Source organism: Nicotiana tomentosiformis, chromosome 4, assembly GCF_000390325.3.
Source record: "Nicotiana tomentosiformis chromosome 4, ASM39032v3, whole genome shotgun sequence".
NCBI lineage: Eukaryota > Viridiplantae > Streptophyta > Magnoliopsida > Solanales > Solanaceae > Nicotiana > Nicotiana tomentosiformis.
The window spans coordinates 75,909,508-75,931,776 of record NC_090815.1 but is presented as its reverse complement, the minus strand read 5'-3'; the positions used below and the strand labels follow the sequence as shown (position 1 = coordinate 75,931,776).

Sequence of the window (22,269 nt, the reverse complement as noted above, 5' to 3'; positions counted from 1 at the left end):
AAATCATCAATTTTCACTCTCTAAAATCATAGTAAAAAATCCTCAAATTCCATCCTTAATTCACTTAAAGTAGATGTAACAATCCATGGGTAATCAATATCTAACATTAAAATTAAATAAACTTCACTTACCTCCTTAACTGTAGTGAAAAGTCTCCCAATAATTGCCTTCAACCGAGCTCCACGACTCCAAATAATGAAATATTGACCTAACCCTTCAAAATATAAAGTCTACATAGTGATTCCGAATTTGTGGTCTAAATCATCACACCCGCGGTATTGCATCTGCGGAAATTCCATCGCAGATGTAGATGCCACTAATCTTCCCACTATCCGCTTCTGCGGACCCAACCTTCGCACTTGCAAGTCCGCTTCTACGGCTATCTTATCGCTCTTGCAAAAGCGCATCTGTGCTCTAGTGCTGCATCTACCGACTTCCTCTGCCATGCCCATAACTCACATCTCCGCAGATGCTAACGCACCAGAACTCAAAAATCTCAGTGATGCCAACATAGTCCAAAATAATCTGAAATTAATTTGAAACTCACCCGAGGCCCCTAGGACCCAGTCCAACCATACGGACCAAACTCAAAACATAATATGGCCAACTCGAGGCCTCAAATAACAAAAAACAATATCAAAACTACGAATCTCACCCCAATTCAAGCCTAATGTACTTTCAACTTCCAAAACTCATGTCGAACCATATCAAATCAACTTGGAATAAACTCAAATTTTGCATGCAAGTTTAAAATGACACAACATACATATACCAACTCCCTAAAACATAATCCGAATCAGATATCAATAAAGTCTACTCCCTGTCAAACTTATGAACTTTCCAAACATTTAACTTTTCAACTTTCTCCAAAAAGCACCAAATCCACCTACGGACCTCCAAATCCAAATCCGAACATACTCCTAAGTCCAAAATCACCATACGAACATATTGGAACAATTAAAATACCATTCCGGGGTCGTCTACACAAAAGTCAAACTCCGATCAACCCTTACAATGTAAGCACCCAACCTTGAAACTAAGTGTCCCAATTCAATCCAAACTTCCCCGAAGCTAAACCAACCAACCCCGCAAGTTACATCACATCAAAAACTCATATATAAGGCATCAAGAAGCGCAAACATAGCTCAAACACACAAAAAGACCGGGCGAGTCGTTAGATTCTCCCCCTTTTAACCAAGCATTCATCCCTCGAATGGGTCTAGAATCATACCTGGGGTCTCAAAAAGGTGAGGATATCTGCTCCGCATCTCTTGCTCGGTCTCCCAAGTAGCCTCCTCGACCGGCTAACCTCTCTAATAAACCTTCACTGATGCTATATTCTTCGATATCAACTTTCGAACATGTCAGTCCAAAATGGCCACCGGCTCCACTTCATAAATCAAATCCCCATTCAGCTTCACCATGCTGAAGTCTAATACATGTGACGGATTCCCATAATAATTCCATAGCATGGAAATATGAAACACTAGGTGATTCTCGATAAACTGGGTAGCAAGGCAAGTTTGTAGACCACCTCTCTAATTCTCTCTAGTACCTCAAAAGGTCCAATACACCGAGGGCTCAACTTGTCCTTCTTCCCGAACCTCATCACACGCTTCATGGGTGAAACTCTGAGAATAACCTTCTCACCCACCATATATGCCACATAACGAGCCTTCATGTCCGCATAACTCTTATGCCTGGACTGCACTGTACGAAGCCGCTCCTGAATCAACTTCACCTTATCGAAAGCATCACAAACCAAATCAGTGCCCAACAACTTAACCTCTTCATGCTCAAACCAACCAATAGAGAACGACATCGCCTCCGATATAAGGCTTCATATGGAGCCATATGGATACTCGACTGATAACTGTTGTTATAGGTGAACTTTGCTAATGATAAAAATTGATCCCATGATCCCCCAAAATCAATGACACAGGCTCGTAACGTGTCCTCCAATATCTAAATAGTACGCTTGGACTGTCCTTCCGTCCGGGGATGAAATATCGTACTCAGCTCGACCCGTGTGCCTAACTGACATTGCACTGCTCTCCAAAAATGCGATGTAAATTGCGTGCGTCAATCCGAGATAATAGACACGGGGACACCATGAAGGCGAACAATCTCACAAAGATAAATCCAAGCCAGATGCTCTGAAGAGTAGGTAGTTATGATTGGAATGAAGTGTGCAGACTTGGTCAGTCTCCACAATAACATAGACTGCATCAAACCTCCTCAAGGTCTGTAGAAGCCTAACTACAAAATCCACAGTGATGCACTCCTACTTCTACTGTGGAATATCTAGCCTCTGAAGTAAACCACCTGGTATCTGATGCTCGTACTTCACCTATTGATAGTTCAAACACCGATCAACATACTCGATAATATCCTTCTTCATCCTCCGCCGCCAATAGTGCTGCCTCAAGTCCTAGTACATCTTTGCGGCACTCGGATGAATGGAATACCGCAAACTATGGGCCTCCTCAAGTATCAACGCATACAACCCATCCACATTAGGCACACAAGTACGGCCATGAAGCATCAATACCCCATCATCCCCAATAGTAACCTCTTTGTCATCACCGTGTTGCACTGTGTCCTTTAAGACAAGCAAGTGGGGATCATCAAACTAGCGTGCCTTGATATGCTCAAACAAGCACAACCGTGACACAACACACGTAAGAACCCTGCTAGACTTCGAAATATCCATCCTCATGAACCTGTTGGCCAAAGACGGAACATCCAAAGCTAACGGTCTCTCCATCACTGGAATAAAAACAAGACTCCCCGTGCTCTCAGCCGTACTACTCAATGCATCGGCCATCATATTGGTTTTTCTCGGATAATAATGAATTGTAATATCATAGTTCTTTAGTAGATCTAACCACCTCCGTTGCCTCAAGTTCATATCCTTTTCTTGAATAAGTGCTGGAGACCTCTGTGATTCATGAACACCTCACAAGACAGGCCATAAAGATCCACTAGATCTTAAGCGCGTGAACAATGGATGTCAACTCCAAATAGTTCACTAGGTAGTTCTTATCATGGGGCTTCAACTGACTCGAGGCATAAGAAATCACTCTCCCCTCCTGCATCAACACACACCCAATGCCAATCTATGAAGCAACACAATAGACTGTATAATAACTCGATCCCGAAAGCAAAATCAGAAGTGGAGATGTAGTTAAGGTAGTCTTGAGCTTCTGAAAGCTCTCCTTACACTCATTAGACAACCTGACTGAGGCACCTTTCTATATCAATCTAGTCAATGGGCTGCTATAGATAAAAACTCATCCACAACACAACGATAATAACCAGCCAACCCAAGGAAACTCCAGATCTCAATAGCAGGAGACAGTTTGGGCCAACTCTGAACTGCCTCAACCTTCTCCGGATCCACCTTAATCCCCTCACTGGATACCACATTACCCAAAAATGCCATTGAGTCTAGACAAAACTCACACTTAGAGAATTTAGAATATAGTTTCTTCTCTCTCAAAGTCTGTAGCACGATCCTCAAATGTTGCTCTTTGCCCTCTCAGCTGCGAAAATACACAAATATATCATGAACGAAAACTATGATGAAGGAATCAAGATAGGGATAGAATACGATGTTCATTAAGTGCATAAAAGTTGCTAGGTCATTGGTCAGCCTGAAAGACATCACCAGAAACTTATAGTGACCATAGCGGGTCCTGAAAGCCATCTTCGAAATATCTAAAGCCCTCATCTTCAACTTATGATACCCTGATCTTAAGGGAATCTTCGAGAACACTCTAGCACCGTGAAGCAGATCAAATAAGTCATCAATGCACAGTAGTGGGTACTTGTTCTTGATAGTAACCTTGTTCAACTTACTGTAGCCAATGCACATCCTCATAGAACTATCTTTCTTCTTCACAAATAGAACTGGTGCACCCCTAAGGCGACACACTAGGCCTAATGAAACCCTTATCAAGCAATTCCTGTAAATATTCCTTCAATTCCCTCAACTCTACTGATGCCATGCGATATGGTGGAATAGAGATGGGTTGAGTGCCCGACACCAAATCAATACCAAAACACATATCCTTGTTGGGTGGCATGCCCGGCAGTCTACAAGGAACACATCTGGGAACTCTCTCGCTACTAGAACTGACTCAACAGTAGTAGTATCAACACTAACATATCTCACGAAGTCCAAATACGCCAAATATCCCTTCTCAACAATCTGTTGAGCCTTTAGAAAAGACACCACTCTACTAGGAACATGACCCAATAAACCTCTCTACTCCACCCTAGCTAATCCCGATATCGCCAATGCCACGGTCTTAGCGTAACAATCAAGAATAGCATGATATTGTGACAACCAATCCATGCTCAAAATTACATCAAAATCCACCATTATGAGAAATAAGAGATCAACTCTAGTCTCATAACCCCTAATAGTAACCACACACCACCGATATACACGATCCACCATAATAGAATCACCCACTGGTGTAGATACATGACCATGCATATCTAAAGAATCACGAGGCATATACAAATAACGAGCAAAGTATGATGACATATATGAATAAGTGGAACCACAGTCAAATAACACTAAAGCATCTATGTGGCACACGAAAACAATACACGTGATCACGATGTCAGAAGTAAGTGCCTCTAGCCTGGCAGAAAATGTATAGCAATAGAATTGTCCACCACCTGAACCTGACTGTTCTCCCCCTCTAGGACGACCTCATCCTAATATGACCTCCACCCCAAGTTGGCTGAGCGGGTGGTGTAACAACTGGTGTGGAGGTCATAGTCTGGCCTCCCTGCTGCACGGGACCTCCGTGATAGCGAGGGCAATACCTGCTCACATGTCCCAACTCCCAACACTCGTAGCAACCTCAAATTGGGGACTGTGTGGCCTAAATTGGACCCTGTTAACTAGAATAACCACTGGAAGAACCCGGTACTGATGAACCCTAAACTGATGGAGTATGGTACGAGCTCTGAGCTGGGAGTGCACTGAACAAAGAATGAACTGAAGCTCCTCACCTAGGAGGTGGCGAATGATAAACGAGTCTGCTATACTGGCATCTCATAAACTGACCTCGGCCTCCAAATGAGGTAGCACTGAATACGCCAAAATGAAGAGGCCTCTTGTTAGAGGTTGTCTCCCTACTCTGACCTCTGATGCGCTCGATCCTCCTGGTGATCTCCACTAACCGAGTAAAAGAAATAACATCCTTAGTCTCTCTGGCCATGTGTAGCCTAATACCATATGTTATACCATCAATAAACCTCTAAAGCCTCTCCCTCTCAGTAGGGATAAGAATAGCTCCATAGCATGATAAATCCACAGATCTAGTCTCATACTGAGTAACGGTCATACTACCCTACTGAAGACGCTCAAACTAGTTGCGGAAGTCATCTCTCTCGGTGAAGAGAATGAACTTCTCTAAGAACAATTATGAGAGTTGGGCCCAAGTGAGAGGAGGTGAACCTGCTGGTCTGCCCCGAACATACTTCTGCCACCACCTTTTGGCAGAGCCATGCATCTGAAACATTGCGAAGTCAACTCTGTTGGACTCCACTATACTCATTTCCGCTACCACAAATCTCCCACCATAATATGTCTTGATGGCACCTAGTCTATAAGTCTAGGTAAGCCAAACATGCATGGAGAAATAACTAAAATAATAATAGAACTTCAAATTTAAACCAACTAGCTATCATAAAAGAACTCAACAATACCACTGACAATAACTCCCAAAATCTTGTGAGACTAAGCCATAAGCTCTACACGAATATTCTGAAACATCCCTAATACATCACTGTCTAAGTAAAGTGTAAGTAGTATAAAAACAAGGATATATGGTGACTCTAAGTCCTATGAACGCCGGGCAGGTATACCTTGAAGTCTCCCAACTAAATGCTCTACTCACTGGTGCCTAGCCTGAGTCGAGGTACCTGGATCTGCACAAAATGATGTTAAGAAGTGTAGTATGAGTACACCACAATGGTACCCAGTAAGTATCAAGCCTAACATCGGTAGAGTAGTGACGAGGCCAGGTCAATACACCTACTAGGATAAGAAAAAGAAGTCGAACAAGTATAGTACAGTCTAATAACAGAAACGTGGAAAATGAGAAAATAAAGAAATGCAACAAGATAAGCTACAACTAAATTTAAAGAAATAAAGGCAACATGGAAGAAACACATAATAAGAACATCAAGAAAATATGTGGACAAATACAAGTGAGGTAAATGATAGATAACAACAATAATCACAACCGAGGTACCGCCTCGTAATCTCATTTCAGAATCACAATAACAATCTTTACTTATATCACCGGGGAAACCTTGCATTTAGGTTTGAAAATCACTATCCACGAAATAGCTACTCGCATTTTAGCCTAACTTACCACACCACATGGCTTCAAATAGTTCCCCTAATAGAAACATATGTATCAAGCCCACCTTATCTCACTGCAAGCGTATCAACCCCTATCCTTATACCACCACATGCGTATCAATATGATATATCACAACTCCAACCTCAAGTGCCCAAATGCCACAACATGGCAAAAGAATCAACAATATCAATGTTTCCACAACAAATAGCTCATGGTTCAACCACAATGTGTACAAGAATCTCAACAATAGCAAATTGAAAGTGAATAGCTCAACAAGAATGGTATTTCAACAATTAAAAACTTTGTCTCAACATGATCATGGCTTTTACAACCTCGACACCAATAACTCAACAAGAAGATATTCCATGAGAACAACAACTTCAAGTAAATAATTCAACAATTAAACAAGTGACAAGACAATAAGGAAACCAATAACTTCAACTAAAGCATATAAGATAAATTAACAAGTACGGGGTGGAACAAGTTTTAACAATGTCAAATAAGCACATGAGGATAGATAATACGTATAAGGGTAGACTAACAATGAAAATTATAACCTGGTTTAAAGGCATGAAAAGAGTCCAAATAGCGTAAACCGGTCAAATACCACATAGAGCCCGTGTATCCACTCGTCACCTTGCATATACGACTTTCACATACCACAAATAACACAAACAACTCCAATCCTAAAAGGTAATTCCTCCACACAAAGTTAGGCAAGATACTTACCTCAAACAAGCTAATTCAATCATTAGTAAGCCTTTTTCGTGAATATCCAACTCCGGATGGCTCGAATCTAGCCAAAATAACTTTATACCATAAAATACAAACCCATAGGAAACTATTCCGGATAATAAAGTTGTAATCTTTAAAGAAAATCAGAAAGTTAACTCAAAAAGTCAACCCCGGGATCACGTCTCGAAACCATACCAAACTTAAAAAATCCGAAAACCCATTCAATAACGATTCTAACCATACTAAAATTATCAAATTCCGACCTCAAATCGATCTTCAAATCCTCAATTTATAGCTTAGGAAGTTTTCACAAAAGTTCCCAATTTTTCCAACTTAAAACACTAATTAAATAATAAAAATAATTATGGATTCATGTATAATAATCAAATCCGAGTTAAAAACACTTACCCCGATCAACTCCTTGAAAATCCCTTCGAACATTGCCCAAACCCAAGCTCTCTAACTCAAAAGATGGAAAATGGAACAAAACTCTCGATCTGCCCCTTTTCTGCCCAGACATGTCGCTTCTGCACATACTTGGTCGCTTCTGCGACTCTGCATTTGCGGAAAGCCATCGGAGATGCGGGTTTAACTTAAGCCAGGCAAATCCACTTCTGCGGACCTTTGAGCGCATCTGCGCTTGCGCTTCTGCGGAAGGAAAATGCTTTTGCGCGTCCCTTTTGCGGAGGAACGGTTGCATCTCAAGATACAGCTTGCCAACTCAAACCTCACTTCTACGGCTCACAACCCTCTTTTACGGGGCGGCACCTGCGGCCCAAAGTGCGCAGGTGCGATTGCACCAGAACCTTAGCTGGGCAGAATTTCTTCCAAGAACAAAATGATTCCAGATTCAATCTGAATCACATCTGGGGGCCCTGGAACCCCGTCCAAACATACCATCAAGTCCCAAATCATATAATGGACCTAATCGAGGCCTAAAATAACATCAAATCTACGAATCGCACCACAATTCAAACCTATTGAATCCATGAACATTCAACTTCCAAAACTAACACCAATTCATACAAAACCAACTCCGATTGACCTCAAATTTTGCACACAAGTCATAAATGACATGAAGGACTTATTCAAACTTTCAGAATTGGAATCAATACCCGATATCAATAAAGTCGACTCTCGGTCAAACTTCTTAACCTTCCAAACCTTCAATTTTTCAACTTTCACCACGTCAAGCGAAAATGACCTACGAACCTCCAAATAAATATCCGAACAAAATCCTAAGTCCAAAATTACCATACAGAGCTATCGGAAATATAAAATCTCCATTCCAGAGTCGTCTACATAGAAGTCAAACTTCAGTCAACTCTTTCAACTTAAGGTTCCAACTTCAGAACTAAGTGTTCCAATTCACTCCGAAACTCACCTGAAACTAAACCAACCACCCGGTAAATCACATAACCATAATAAAACATAGATGAGGAAATAAATAGGGGAACTGGGCTAAAATACTCAAAACGACTGGTCGGGTCGTTACATCCTCCTCCTTTTAAAACAAACGTTCACCTCGAATGATTATAAAGACATAACTGATGTGGTGAAAAGATGAGAATAACGGCTACGCGCATCATGCTCGGTCTCCCAAGTCGCCTCCTCGACTGGTTGACCCCTCCACTGAACCTTAACTGAAGCAATGCTCTTTAACCTTAGCTTTCGGACCTGCCTATCCAAGATGGCCATCGGCTCCTCAACATAAGTCAAATTCTTATCCCATTGACAGAGTTAAAATCTAACACATGGGATGGATCACCGAGATATTTCCAGAGCATGAAAACATGGAACACCGGGTGAATTGCAGATAAGCTAGGTGGAAATGCAAGCTTTTAACTCACCTCCCCCACTCTCTCGAGGATCTCAAAAGGACCAATATACCTCGGGCTCAACTTGACCTTCTTCCCGAACCTCTTTCTCCAACCATGAATTCCACATCACAAACTCTTCGATCGGCATAACTCTTATGTCTAGACTGGGTTGTACGAAGCCGATCCTGGATCAACTTGACCTTCTCCAAGGCATCTCGAACCAAATTTTTGCCTTATAATCTAGCCTCACCAAGCTCAAACCAACCAACTGGAGAACGTTATCGCCTCCCATATAGGGCTTCATAAGCGACCTTCTGAATACTCAATTGGTAGCTGTTGTAGTAGGCAAACTCTCCAAGCGACAAGAACTGATCCCAAGAACCCCTAAAATCCATAACATAGGCACGAAGCATATCCTCTAATATCTGAATGGTGCGCTCGGATTGTTCGTCCGTCTAGGGGTTAAATATTGTACCCAACTCAACTTATATGCCTAACTCACGTTGTACGACACTCCAGAAGTACGATGTAAACTACGTGACCTAGTCAGAGATGATGGATACTGGTACGCCATGAAGTCGAAGAATCTCACGGATATAGATTTGAGCCAACTTCTTTGAAGAATAGGTAAATCACCACCGGAATGAAATGAGCCGACTTGGTCAATCTATCCACAATCACCGATACATCATCAAATTTCTTCAAAGTCCGTGGTAGCCCAACAACAAAGTCTATGGTAATCCATTCCCGGTCAAACTTTCCAAAATTCCAACTTTCGCCATTTCAGGCCAAATTCTACTACGGACCTCCAAATCACAATGCGGATGCACTTCTAAGTCCAAAATAACCCAACGGAGCTAACGGGCCCATCAAAACTCTGTTCCAGGTTCAAATTCACAAAAAGTCAAACTTGGTCAACTCTCCCAATTTAGAGCTTCAACAATGAAATCCATTCTTCCAATTCGATTCTGAAATACCTGAAAACCAAAACCGACGATTCACACAAGTCAAAATACATCATACGGATCTACTCATGCCCATAAACTACCGAGCGAAGTGTACATGCTAAAAACGACTGGTTGGGTCGTTACATCCTCCCCCACTTAAACATACGTTCATCCTCGAACGTGTCCAGCGTTATTATCAAAGTCATCAAACCACTGTATAACCTTACCATGCACATACCCGGGGGTGATCTCACATCACTCTATCCCATATAGGTCCGATAACACAACATAACTAAAATATTTCAATTCAACCTAGCCCACAAGCCTTCGAATCAAATTTCCAACATCCGAAATTTCTTATAAGATCAGAATTTTGCATCTACATACTGTATAAGTCTCAACAAGTTGTACCAAAAGTCGTAACCATAACTCAAATACTCAAATTCAAATATTACATAGCTCAAATGATCGAAGAAATGATTTCTAATCATAGTAGCTGCTCAAATCAACCCAATGCCGGTAAATAAACCTCATATCAAACAAAACATCATTCTAAAACCTTCGTACACTGTCGATAATGAAAGAGAAACGCATAACTCATAACCATTCGTCAGATCAACCAGTTATGGAATTCCATCTCATTCGACAAAAACTATAGCAAATTCTAAGATAACTTTTGATATTATCCTTCTAACCATGTTGTAATCTATTCCGATAGTATCCATCCTAGGTCCAATGATCTCATCTCATCCAACACGACCACTCTAGTGACATGCCACATCAATACAATCTGACGCCATAACCCGTGCAATCCATGCACCAATAAGCAACCTTCCAAATATACTCAAATCATGGAAACCTGATTTAGACAGGAGAACTGTCCCGCAAGCTCCACAAGTACTACCACAATGCAATGCTAAGAACCTATCACACACCATAGAACCAAAACACACGAATCTAACACAAAGGATCAGATCTTAACATAACTCTGATGCAATGCATGGCCCTATCCAAATACTGGTCCATATGCAATACCTCAAGCCACCCTGCTAAAATCAATAACCATGCGCAATTCGACATCAAGTACTCCAAGTGCATTACTATAACCACGGAGAAGCAAATGACACAATGCCAGACAAAACCCTAAACAACATAACCAATACTCCATCAACCAAGCAATACCCAATACCCTTATCGCTCAAATTCCGCTATAAGACCACAATAGAACCGCACCATGTGTGCCTAAAACCAACGAATCACAACTCCTCGTAGCATAGAAGAGTAACTCATAGAAAATTTCAGAACATGAATGAGCTTAGAAACAACCGAATAGCACATCCCTCTACAATAGCATTATGGAGCCAACCAATCCGACACGGTGTAGAATACACATTCTAATTGGGCCTACCAATGGACCCCCAAATCAACTCCGGGCACCCAAAAATAGATAGATTACCCTCTGAAAATCCACAATGACTGAATCATAACACATACTACCATCTGGCTAGCTTCGGCCACAACCTCACAGTCCACAACTATGAAACAATCTGCTCCTGAGAACTCCCAGCCCCCAAATCCATAAAACACATGAAGCACCATATCTGATTCTATCTCCACGGCCAGAATATCTAACACATCTATCATGCACGATCACCTCACGAGAAATACTTCTAAAATTCTTCCGTGCCACATAGAAAAATTTGAATATCAGCAGTCGATCAACCAGGAGAGTGTCGCAATACCAATGAAGTATCCATAAATCAAAACACATTGCCCCTTCTGAAATGCGCACCCTTCTCAGGCAATACCAAGTAGTAATATCATTCGCCTAGTCATCTGAATCCGTCCATGTTGCCTACGGATTTATGTCCTTCTCTTCAAAATTGAACTGTGACCTTGCACAAGCAAATCTCAATCCCACGAAATACATCGCGTCTACCATGCCATCCTGTGAAGAGTACAAGAATCTCAATAATCAACTCTGAGTCACAAGCAGAATACATACCCGATCAGTTAGAAACCTTCCATTTGATCTCATCCGGGAGAAAATTCACTATACACCATATGCTCCTCATGCCAGCAGAAAATATACCCCTCGAACCTTGGTAAAAACCATTGAGAACTCTTCGAAACCCATTTTCACACAACCAAGCTATCAGAACCGAATCTCTATAACTCAAACCAGCGACGCAGGTTGCCAAAAGCCAAGAGCATTGTCACGAAACACCTATAGCGCCTAGCCGCATCATAAGTACACAAAGAACCGATCATACCCATTACTGTGATAACCCAACCTACTACCACATTGTCCTATTTCTCCAAGTCCCTTCCAAATTGCCTTAAAGTTGATACTTCTCCTTGCTAGGACACCATGATCCTTAACCAAAATTCACCACACAAGAGACCCTAGTATAAAACCACAACGCCATAAGGCCCATAAGCCGCTGACTTCATTCTTAAGAACCCCCAAAGCACCACAACCGAGATACCCACTCTTAAGAGACCTTATGTGAACCTAAGACTATTTTCTTAACCTTCTCGACGCAGAAATGCATAATCCACAATGGTATAAAAATGCCACAAGTCTCGACACCATCCCATGCAAATATCAGATCCTAGCCATATACCAATCCGAAATTCTCAATTTTTACATATAATTCTTGAATCCATTAGAACCATTCTCGAGAGTCATCCACCATACTCAAATCTCAATTGAACCGACCAAACGGACCAAACGACCTATGCCCCATTAGTACACCAACACCCAAGGAAGTAACCCACACTCCTAAGCAACCGAGCAAATTCCCTATTCCATGTACACTACATCCTTCGCGAATAACCACTCAATTATTGTATGATTCCCATATACCCATAGAGTGTAATACCACCCGTATCCAGAAATTCCCTTACCCGAGTCATCCTCAATCTCAACTTCTGCAAGTCATAACTGATTCACCAATATACCTCAAACCGAATCCAATACAACACATAACCTTGCAATCAACTCGCCGATAGCAGACTCCCCCACTTGGCTCAAAGCCATAGATCAAAACACACAACTTACAATGTGTCACGACCCAACTCCATGTTAGGCCGTGATGGCGTCCAGCACCGTTGCTAGATAAGCCAACAATGAACAACTTAGTGATTTCCCCTTTCTTGTTTATTAAGCAATTCCAACATTTAGCTTTACTTACATTTAAAGCATTTAATGAATAAAGGATTTTTAAGGCAAACAAACGAAAACATCTAAAAGCAGTTATAACTATTGAATTACAACCCAAAAATCGAAGTCTACTAATACGTGCCAAGATCTGGTGTCACAAGTGTGTGGGCAACTAGTAGAATATACAAAAGATGACTATCCTACTGTCTGGCACAGAATAGACAGATAAAAACAAAAGAGAAACTCTGGCATGCTGTTGAAAGGCTCAGAAGAGGCAGCTCATCGTGAAGTCTCGGTCCAAGATCAGGTATGCGCGTCGGCCAGGTAACTAGATACACCAGCGTCAGATCCTGCACAATTAAGTACAGAATCATAGTATGAGTACATAAACAATATGTACGCAGTAAGTATCCCACCTAACCTCGAAGAAGTAGTGACGAGGGGTCGACTTGACACTTACTAGGCCAATAATAATGTAATTTAAAGCATTATACTAAGCATGGATATCATGAATGATAATGACAATTCAACAACAGGAAGAGATAAGTCCTTCTTTCATAATTATAACTTAAATTTCAGTAATACCATTTAGCAACTTACATTTCAAGGCATTTAAGCAAAATAAACCATGGAGAATTTCCAAATAATTAGCATGCACAATTATGACGAGGTCGTACGGCCCGATCCAACAAAATATTTAAATTGTGCATTGTCGAGGGTCGAACGTCGCGAACCATAGATGTATCTATTTTTTTTCCCGCTCGCGAATCATACATGTGACACGGTCAAACATAAATTTTAAGGAACTACCCTGCTCGCGAATTATACATGCGACGCAGTTACACAAAGATCTCATAAATTGTTATAGTACTCCCCCATTCTTTTCAAAATATGACATTCAAATGAAATCTTTTAAGATCCCATTATTTTTCCTCAATTCCAAATTCCTTTTTGAAACATTTAATAAGCACACTCCAATCTGCCCTTCTCATGGCAAACAATATACATAAAGCAATAATCATATCAACAAGGCATGGTGTAAGCCTAAGACTACCCGGACATAACAGGAATAGTAGCTACGTACTGACTCTCGTCACTCCGTTCGTACATGGCCCCCCACCACCAACAACACATATTCATTTAGTTTACCTATGGGGTTATTGCCCTCTTATAAGGTTAGAAAGGAGACTTACCTCGTCTCAAAACCTACTTCCCAATTCAAGAACACATTCAAATCTCCAAATTTCATGCCAAACGACTCGAAGCTAGTCAAACATTACATAAACTAATCAATCTATGCTCAATGGTTAATAATTCTACCATTTAAGTGATTACCCAACTTAAATTGCAAGATTCCTAAACTTCACCCCGGGCCCACATGATCGGGTTACGAAAATATTTAAAGAAAGTTGTTACCCATAACCTTAGAAACATAAATATATGATTTTTACTAAATTCCATAACGAATTTCGTGGTTAAATCCCATTTTTATCAAAAACCTAGGTTTTTACCTAAACCCATGATTTTTCCTAATTTACATGTTATAATCTACCCATAAACTATGTATTTCACTCACATTAAGTATAAATTACATACCTCACAAAGCTAGGTCGAAATCCCTTCCTTCAAAGCTCTCAAATCTCACAAGAGTGAGAGAAAGTGTGATAATAATGGCCTAAGTCCGTATTAAATGAGCCCTCAATGCCCAGCGACTTTCGCACCTGCGGTGCTTTGGGCAGCACCTGCAGCAAATGCCTCGCATGTGCGCTTTTCCCTCATCTGGTCAGGCTCCGCATCTGCGGAAAAGAAGGGCCGCTTCTGCGAGCCTAGCTGCACCTGCGACCATGTCTCTCGCATATGTGCTCACGCAGGTGTGCCCAATCTTCTGCATCTACGGATTCTGAGCTGCCCTTCATTTCGCGCTTCTGCGGCTCGTGGCTCACACCTGCGGCTGACCAAGCGCATGTGCGATTATGACAGATCTGGGAGCATCAGTTGTTGCTCCCAACTTGGTCTGAGCCTCGTCCGATTGACACTCAGGGCCACGCCCGAACATACCAACCAGTTTAGAATCATAAAACGGACTCGCTCGAACTCTCGGAATGCTTGAAATGACATTAAAACTAAGAATCACACCCTAAAACCAATTAAATCAAACTTAAGAACTTCAAGTTCTTCAATTTACTTCCAATGCGCTGAAACGTACTTATACAACTCGGAATGAAGCCAAATTTTGTGTGCAAGTCTTAAATGACACTACGGAACTATTTTCGGTCTCGAAATTCCATTTGGACCTTGATATCACCAACACCTGATCCAAACCAAATTTAAAGAACTTCTAAAACCTTCAAGAACTAACCTTTACTATTAGGCACCAAAACACTCCCGGGTCACCCAAAACCCGATCCGAATATACGCCGAAGTTCGAAATTATCATACGAACCTATTGGAACCGTCAAATCCCGATTCTGAGGTCGTTTACTGAAAATGTTGACCAAAGTCAAACTTTGCCTTTCAAGCCAACATTAAGGAACTAAGTGTTCCGATTTCAACCCAAACTCTTCTAAATCCCGAACCAACCATCCCCGCAAGTCATAAATCAGTAAAAGCAAGTACCGGAAGTCTTATTTAGGGAAACGGGGTTCTAGAAAGCAAAACGACAGGTCGGGTCATTACATTCTCCATCTCTTAAACAAACGTTCATCCTCGAACAGGTTTAGATTCATACCTGAAGTGCTGAATAAGTGTGGATATCTGCTCCGCATGTCCTCCTCGGACTCCCAGGTCGCCTCCTAGACTGGTTGGCCCCTCCACTGAACCTTTACTGCAAAAATCCTCTTAGACCTCAACTGGCGATCCTACCTTGAAATAATAGAAGGCTCCTCCTCATAACCCAAGCTCTCATCTAGCTGAATAGTGCTGAAGTCTAACACATGTGACAGGTCAGCATGATACCTCCGGAGCATAGACACGTGAAAAACTAGATGAACCCCTGATAGGATGGGAGGTAAAGCAAGCTCATAAGAAACCTCCCCAACTCGCCTCAACACCACAAATGGCCCTATAAACCTTGGGCTCAACTTGCCCTTCTTTCTGAATCTCATAATACCCTTCATCGGCGAGACTTTCAAGAGAACCTTCTCGCCGAACATGAATGATACATCGTGCGCCTTCTGATCAGCGTAACTCTTCTGTCTGGACTGTGCTGTGCGAATTCGCTCCTGAATCAACTTTACCTTTTCCAAGGCATCCTTTACCAGATCAATACCATATAACCTAGCCTCGCCTGGCTCAAACTACCTAATGGGAGAACGACATCATCGACCATATAAAGCCTCAAATGGGGTCATCTCGATGCTGGACTGATAACTGTTATTGTATGCAAACTCAGCCAAAGGCAAGAACTGATCTTACTAACCCCAAAAGTCAATCACACATTCTCTCAGCATGTCCTCCAATATATGAACTATCCGCTCTGACTGCCCGTAGGTCTGTGGATGAAACATTGTGCTGAGCTCTATACGGGTCCCCAACTCACTCTGTATGGCTCTCCAGAAATGTGAAGTGAATTGAGGGCCTCTATCTGATATGATGGAAACAGGCACACCATGCAACCGAACTATCTCCCTAATATAAATTTGGGCCAATTTCTCTGACGTATATGGAGTCACAACTGGAATGAAATATGCCGACTTGGTCAATCTATCGACAATGACCCAAACTGCATCAAACTTCCGCAAGGTCCGCGGCAATCCAACTACAAAGTCCATAGTGATGCGCTCCCATTTCCACTCAAGTATAGTCATCTGCTGAAATAGGCCACCTGACCTTTGGTGCTCATACTTGACCTGCTGGCAATTTAGACACCTAGCTACATACTACATTATGTCTTTATTCATCCGCCCCTACCAATAATGTTGTCTCAGGTCACGATACATCTTTGTAGCACCTGGGTGAATAGAATACCGAGAACTGTGTGCCTCCTCTAGAATCCTCTCCCTCAAGACATCAACATTAGGAACACATAGACGACCCTGGAGTCGCAGAACACCATTCTCTCCAATAGAAATTTCTTTAGCACTACCCTGAAGTATCGTCTCTCTAAGAACTGCCAAGTGTAGATCATCAAACTGGAGGGCCTTGATCTGCCCCAATAATAAAGACTGGGCAACAACACATGCAAGAACCCGGCTGGGCTCTGAAATATCCAACCTCACAAGTCTGTTAGCCAAGGACTGAATGTCCAAAGCTAGTGGCCTCTCCTCCGCCGAAATAAATGCCAAGCTACCCATACTCTCTACCTTCCTACTTAAGGCATCCGCGACCAATTTGCCTTGCCCGGATGATAAAGAATGGTGATGTCATAATCCTTCAGTAACTCGAGCCATCTACGCTGCCTCAAATTGAGATCCCTTTGCTTGAACAAATGTTGTGCGCTGTGATGATCAGTATAAACCTCACATGGCACCCCATACAGATAATGCATCCATATCTTAAGAGCATGAACAATCACAGCTAACTCCAAATCATGCATAGGGTAATTCTTCTCATGGATCTTCAGCTGACGCGAAGCGCATGCAATAACTCGCCCCTCCTACATTAATACACAATCCAAGCCAACGCGTGAAGTGTCGCAATATACCTTACCGGTGTTGTAGTCAAAGATGTCTTGAGCTTCTAGAAGCTCGTCTCACAATCATCGGACCAACAAAATGGAGCAATCTAGTCAAAGGTGCTGCAATGGATGAAAAACCCTCCACAACCCGGTGATAATCGCCTGCTAACCCCAAGAAACTCCTGATCTCAGTCGCCAAAGTGGGACGAAGCCAACTATGAACTGCCCCAATCTTCTTGGGATCCACTTTAATACCCTTTCCTGATACAACATGCCCCAAGAATGCCACAGACTCTAACCAAAACTCATATTTTGAGAACTTAGCATATAGGTCCCGCTCTCGCAATGTCTTAAGTACCACTATCAAATGCTGCTCGTGCTCCCCCAGGCTACATGAGTAAATCAGGATGTCATCAATGAAGACAATGACAAAAGAATCAATATAAGGCCTAAACACTCTGGGGCATTAGTCAAGCCGAAGGACATCACTATAAACTCATAATGACCATATCTGGTACAGAAGGTAGTATTTGGAACATCTGAGTCCCGAATCTTCAACTGATGGTACCCTGATCTCAAGTCGGTCTTAGAAAACACCCTAGCACCCTGTAGCTAGTCGAACAAATCATCGATACGTGGCAGCGGGTACTTGTTCTTGATGGTAACCTTGTTCAATTGGCGGTAATCAATGTACATCCTCATAGTCCCATCTTTCTTCTTCACAAATAATACTGGTGCACCCCAAGGCGATACACTTGGTCTCACAAACCCCTTTGCTAACAACTCCTCATGATGTTACTTTAACTCCTTCAATTCTTTCGGAGCCATAAGGTATGTTGGGATAGATACAGGCTAGGTGCCTGGAGCCAAATCAATACGGAAATCAATATCACGATCTGGCGGCATGCCTCGAAGGTCAGAAGGAAACATATCGGTGAACTCCTGGACTATTGGCACGGAATCAATCGTCGGAGACTCTACGGTGGTGTCCCAAACATAAGCTAGATAAGCCAAACAACCCTTCTCGACCATATGTTGAGCCTTGAGAAAAGAGATGACCCGACTAGCTGTACTAACAGAGAAACCCTTCCACTCCAATCTCGGTAATTCTAGCATCACTAAGGCAATAGTCTTGGCATGACAATCAAGGATGGCGTGGTATGGGGATAACTAGTCCATGCCCAAGATGACTCAAAGTCGATCATATCAAGTAGCAGAAGGTCCGCCCTAGTCTTGTAACCACAAAATATGACCACACAGGACCGATAGATCCTATCCACAACAACAGAATCGCCCACAAGAGTGGACACATAAATATGAGTACCCAAGAACTCATAAGGAACATCCAGGAAATAAGCAAACATAGATGATACATATGAATAGGTAGATCTTGGATCCAATAACACCGAAGCATCCCTACCGCAAACAGAAATAATACCTATGATCACGGCATCTGAGGCCATTACATCTGGTCTGGCCAGAAACGCATAGAATCTAGCTAGGGCACCACCTGACTGGCCCCCACCTGCCTGACCTCTACCTCTATGACGGCCTCTACCCACCTGACCTCCACCTCTGGGCGGCCGGACGGCTGGTGCAGCTGCTAGAGCTGAAATTATGGGCTGCTGACCCTGATGTACTGCCTTGCCCTGAAGCTTGGAGCAAGATCTTTTCATGTGACACGGATCTTCACACTCGTAATAACCTTTCGGTACCATAGACTGTTGCCACGAAGTCTGACATTGATGGCCTGAATACCCACTAGAAGAACCCTGAATAGCTGGTAGGCGGTATGAACTCTCTCGCATGGCGCTGAAATAAGCACTGGAAGAACCCTGATGAACTGGTGGGCGATAAGAACTCTCTGGCATAGCACTAAAATAGGGTCACGTCGGAGCACCCCGAGGAGATAGTGGTGCTGAATATGTGGGCCTACTAGGCTGACCTCTCCCGATCTGACCTCTGCCCCAAGCCGGGGCACCTCTAAACTCTCCAGAGAAATGGGCCCTCTTGTCCTACTGCATATGCTCTCTACCCCTCTAGCGGTAGCCCTCAATCCTCCGAGCATTCTTTACTACTAGCTGATAACCAGTACCCATCTCAACCTCGCGGGCTATACTAACCCGAATATTGGGGTGCAACCCCATAACAAATCTCTGCACTCTCTCTGCGTCCGTAGGAAGTATCATAAGTGCATGGCGAGATAACTCAGAAAACCTCGCCTCATAGTCTGTCACTAACATCTGACCCTGCTCAAGCTGCACAAACTGATACTGTAACTCTTCCCTCTCGGAGTGTGGAAAATACCTATCCAGGAAAAGCTGTGTGAACTGGCTCCAAGTCATGGGAGGAGAACCTGCTGGTTTGCCAAGAAGATAAGACCGCCACCATCTACGGGCCCTGCCCTCCAGCTGGAAAGTAGTGAAGTCAACCCCATGAGACTCCAGTATCCTCATATTGTGTAGTCTATCCCTGCACCTATCAATGAAATCCTGGGCATCCTCATGACACTTGCCCCCGAAGACAGGAGGGTGTAACCTAGTCCATCTATCTAATAACTTATGTAGATCGCCGTCCGCAGTCGTTCTACACTGAGGTGCAGCCGCCGTAACTAACTGGGCTCCGCCCACGGGTAGTGCACCCGGAGTCTGATATACCACAGCTGCGTGCCCAAGAGCATGAGCAGTAGGGGCCTGTGATCCCCCTCCTGCCTGAGATGTGGTTGGATCCGCTGGAGGTGCTACTGGGGCAGCTCTGGGATGCCCTCGTCCCCTACCTCGGGTCGGTGCCCTCCCCCAGCCTCTACCTCGACCTCCAGCAATAAGGGGAGCAGCTCCTCCCGGGTCTGGAACGTCCGCCGTGCGCGTCCTCACCATTTGTGAGAGAATAAAAGAAGGAAGTTTAGTATACCATCAATTGCACGACAGGACATGAATAATGAGTAGTTTCCTAACACCCCATAGCCTCTCGAAGATAAGTACAGACATCTCCACACCGATCCGCAAGACTCTACTATGCATGCCCATAACTTGTGAGACCTACGTGAACCTAGTGCTCTGATACCATGTTGTCATGACCCAACTCCATGCCAAGCCGTGATGGCGTCCAGTACCGTTGCTGGACAAGCCAATAGTGAACAACTTAATGATTACCCCTTTTTGGTTTATTAAGCAATTCCAACATTTAGCCTTACTTCCATTTAAAGCATTTAATGAATAAAGGATGTTTAAGGCAAACAAACGAAAACATCTAAAAGCAGTTATAACTATTGAATTACAACCCAAAAATCAAAGTCTACTAATACGTGCCAAGATCTGGTGTCACAAGTGTGTGGGCAACTAGTAGAATATACAAAAGATGACCATCCTATTTTCTGAAATAGAATAGATAGATAAAAACAAAAGAGAAACTCCGGCATGCTGCTGAACGGCTCAGAAAGGGCAGCACATCGTGAAGTCTCGGTCCAAGATCAGGTATGCGCGCCGGGCTTGTAACTAAATGCACTAGCCTCAGATCCTGTACAATTAACTACAGAAGCATAGTATGAGCACATAAAAAATATGTACCCAGTAAGTATCCCGCCTAACCTCGAAGAAGAAGTGACGAGGGGTCGACTTGACACTTACTAGGCCAATAATAATGGAATTTTAAGCATTATACTAAGCATGGATATCATGAATGATACTATCAGTTCAACAACAGGAAGAGATAAGTCCTTCTTTCATAATTATAACTTAAATTTCAGTAATACCATTTAGCAAGTTACATTTCAAGGCATTTAAGAAAAATAAACCATGGAGAATTTCCAAAAAATTAATATGCGCAATTATGTCGAGGTCGTACGGCCCGATCCAACAAAATATTTAAATTGTGCACTGCCGAGGGTCGAACGGCGTGAACCATAGATGCATCTATATTGTTCCCCGCTCGCGAATCATACATGCGACGCGGTCAAACATAACTTTAAGGAATTACCATGCTCGCGAATCATACATGCGATGCGGTTCCACAAAGATCTCATAAATATTTATAGTACTCCCCCATTCTTTTCAAAATACGACATTCAAATGAAAACTTTTAAGATCCCATTAGTTTTCCTCAATTCCAAATACCTTTTTGAAACATTTATTAAGCACACTCCAATCCTCCCTTCTCAAGGCAAACAATATACATAAAGTAATAATTATAATAACAAGGCATGGTGTAAGCCTAAGACTACTCGGACATAACAAGAATAGTAGCTACGTACGGACTTTCGTCACTCCGTGCATACGTGGGGCCCCACCAACAAAACCACATATTCATTTAGTTTACCTATGGTGTAATTTCCATCTTACAAGGTTAGAAAGAAGACATACCTCGTCTCAAATCCTACTTCCCAATTCAAGAACGCGCTCAAATCTCCAAATTTGACACCAAACGACTCGAAGCTAGTCAAACATTACATAAACTAATCAATCTATGCTCAAAGGTTCATAATTCTACCATTTAAGTGATTACCCAACTTAAATTGCAAGATTCCTAAACTTCGCCCCGGGCCCACATGTTCGGGTTGCGGAAATATTTAAAGAAAGTTGTTACCCATAGCCTTAGG

At 42.6% G+C, this 22,269-nt stretch overlaps 1 protein-coding gene across 1 annotated transcript; it reads right to left on the bottom strand.

Annotated features, from left to right (window-relative positions):
* Positions 1–19,714: 19,714 nt before the first annotated feature.
* LOC138909964 (uncharacterized) lies at positions 19,715–20,551 on the bottom strand. The gene has a single exon (XM_070201181.1). The coding sequence runs from the start codon at positions 20,549–20,551 to the stop codon at positions 19,715–19,717; it is 837 nt and encodes a 278-aa protein (XP_070057282.1).
* Between the last annotated feature and the right edge of the window lie 1,718 nt (positions 20,552–22,269).

What these genes read in the sequence shown, in the direction of transcription:
- LOC138909964 (XM_070201181.1), bottom strand. Translation starts at nt 20,551, where the DNA reads ATGGTGAGGACGCGCACGGCGGACGTTCCAGACCCGGGAGGAGCTGCT.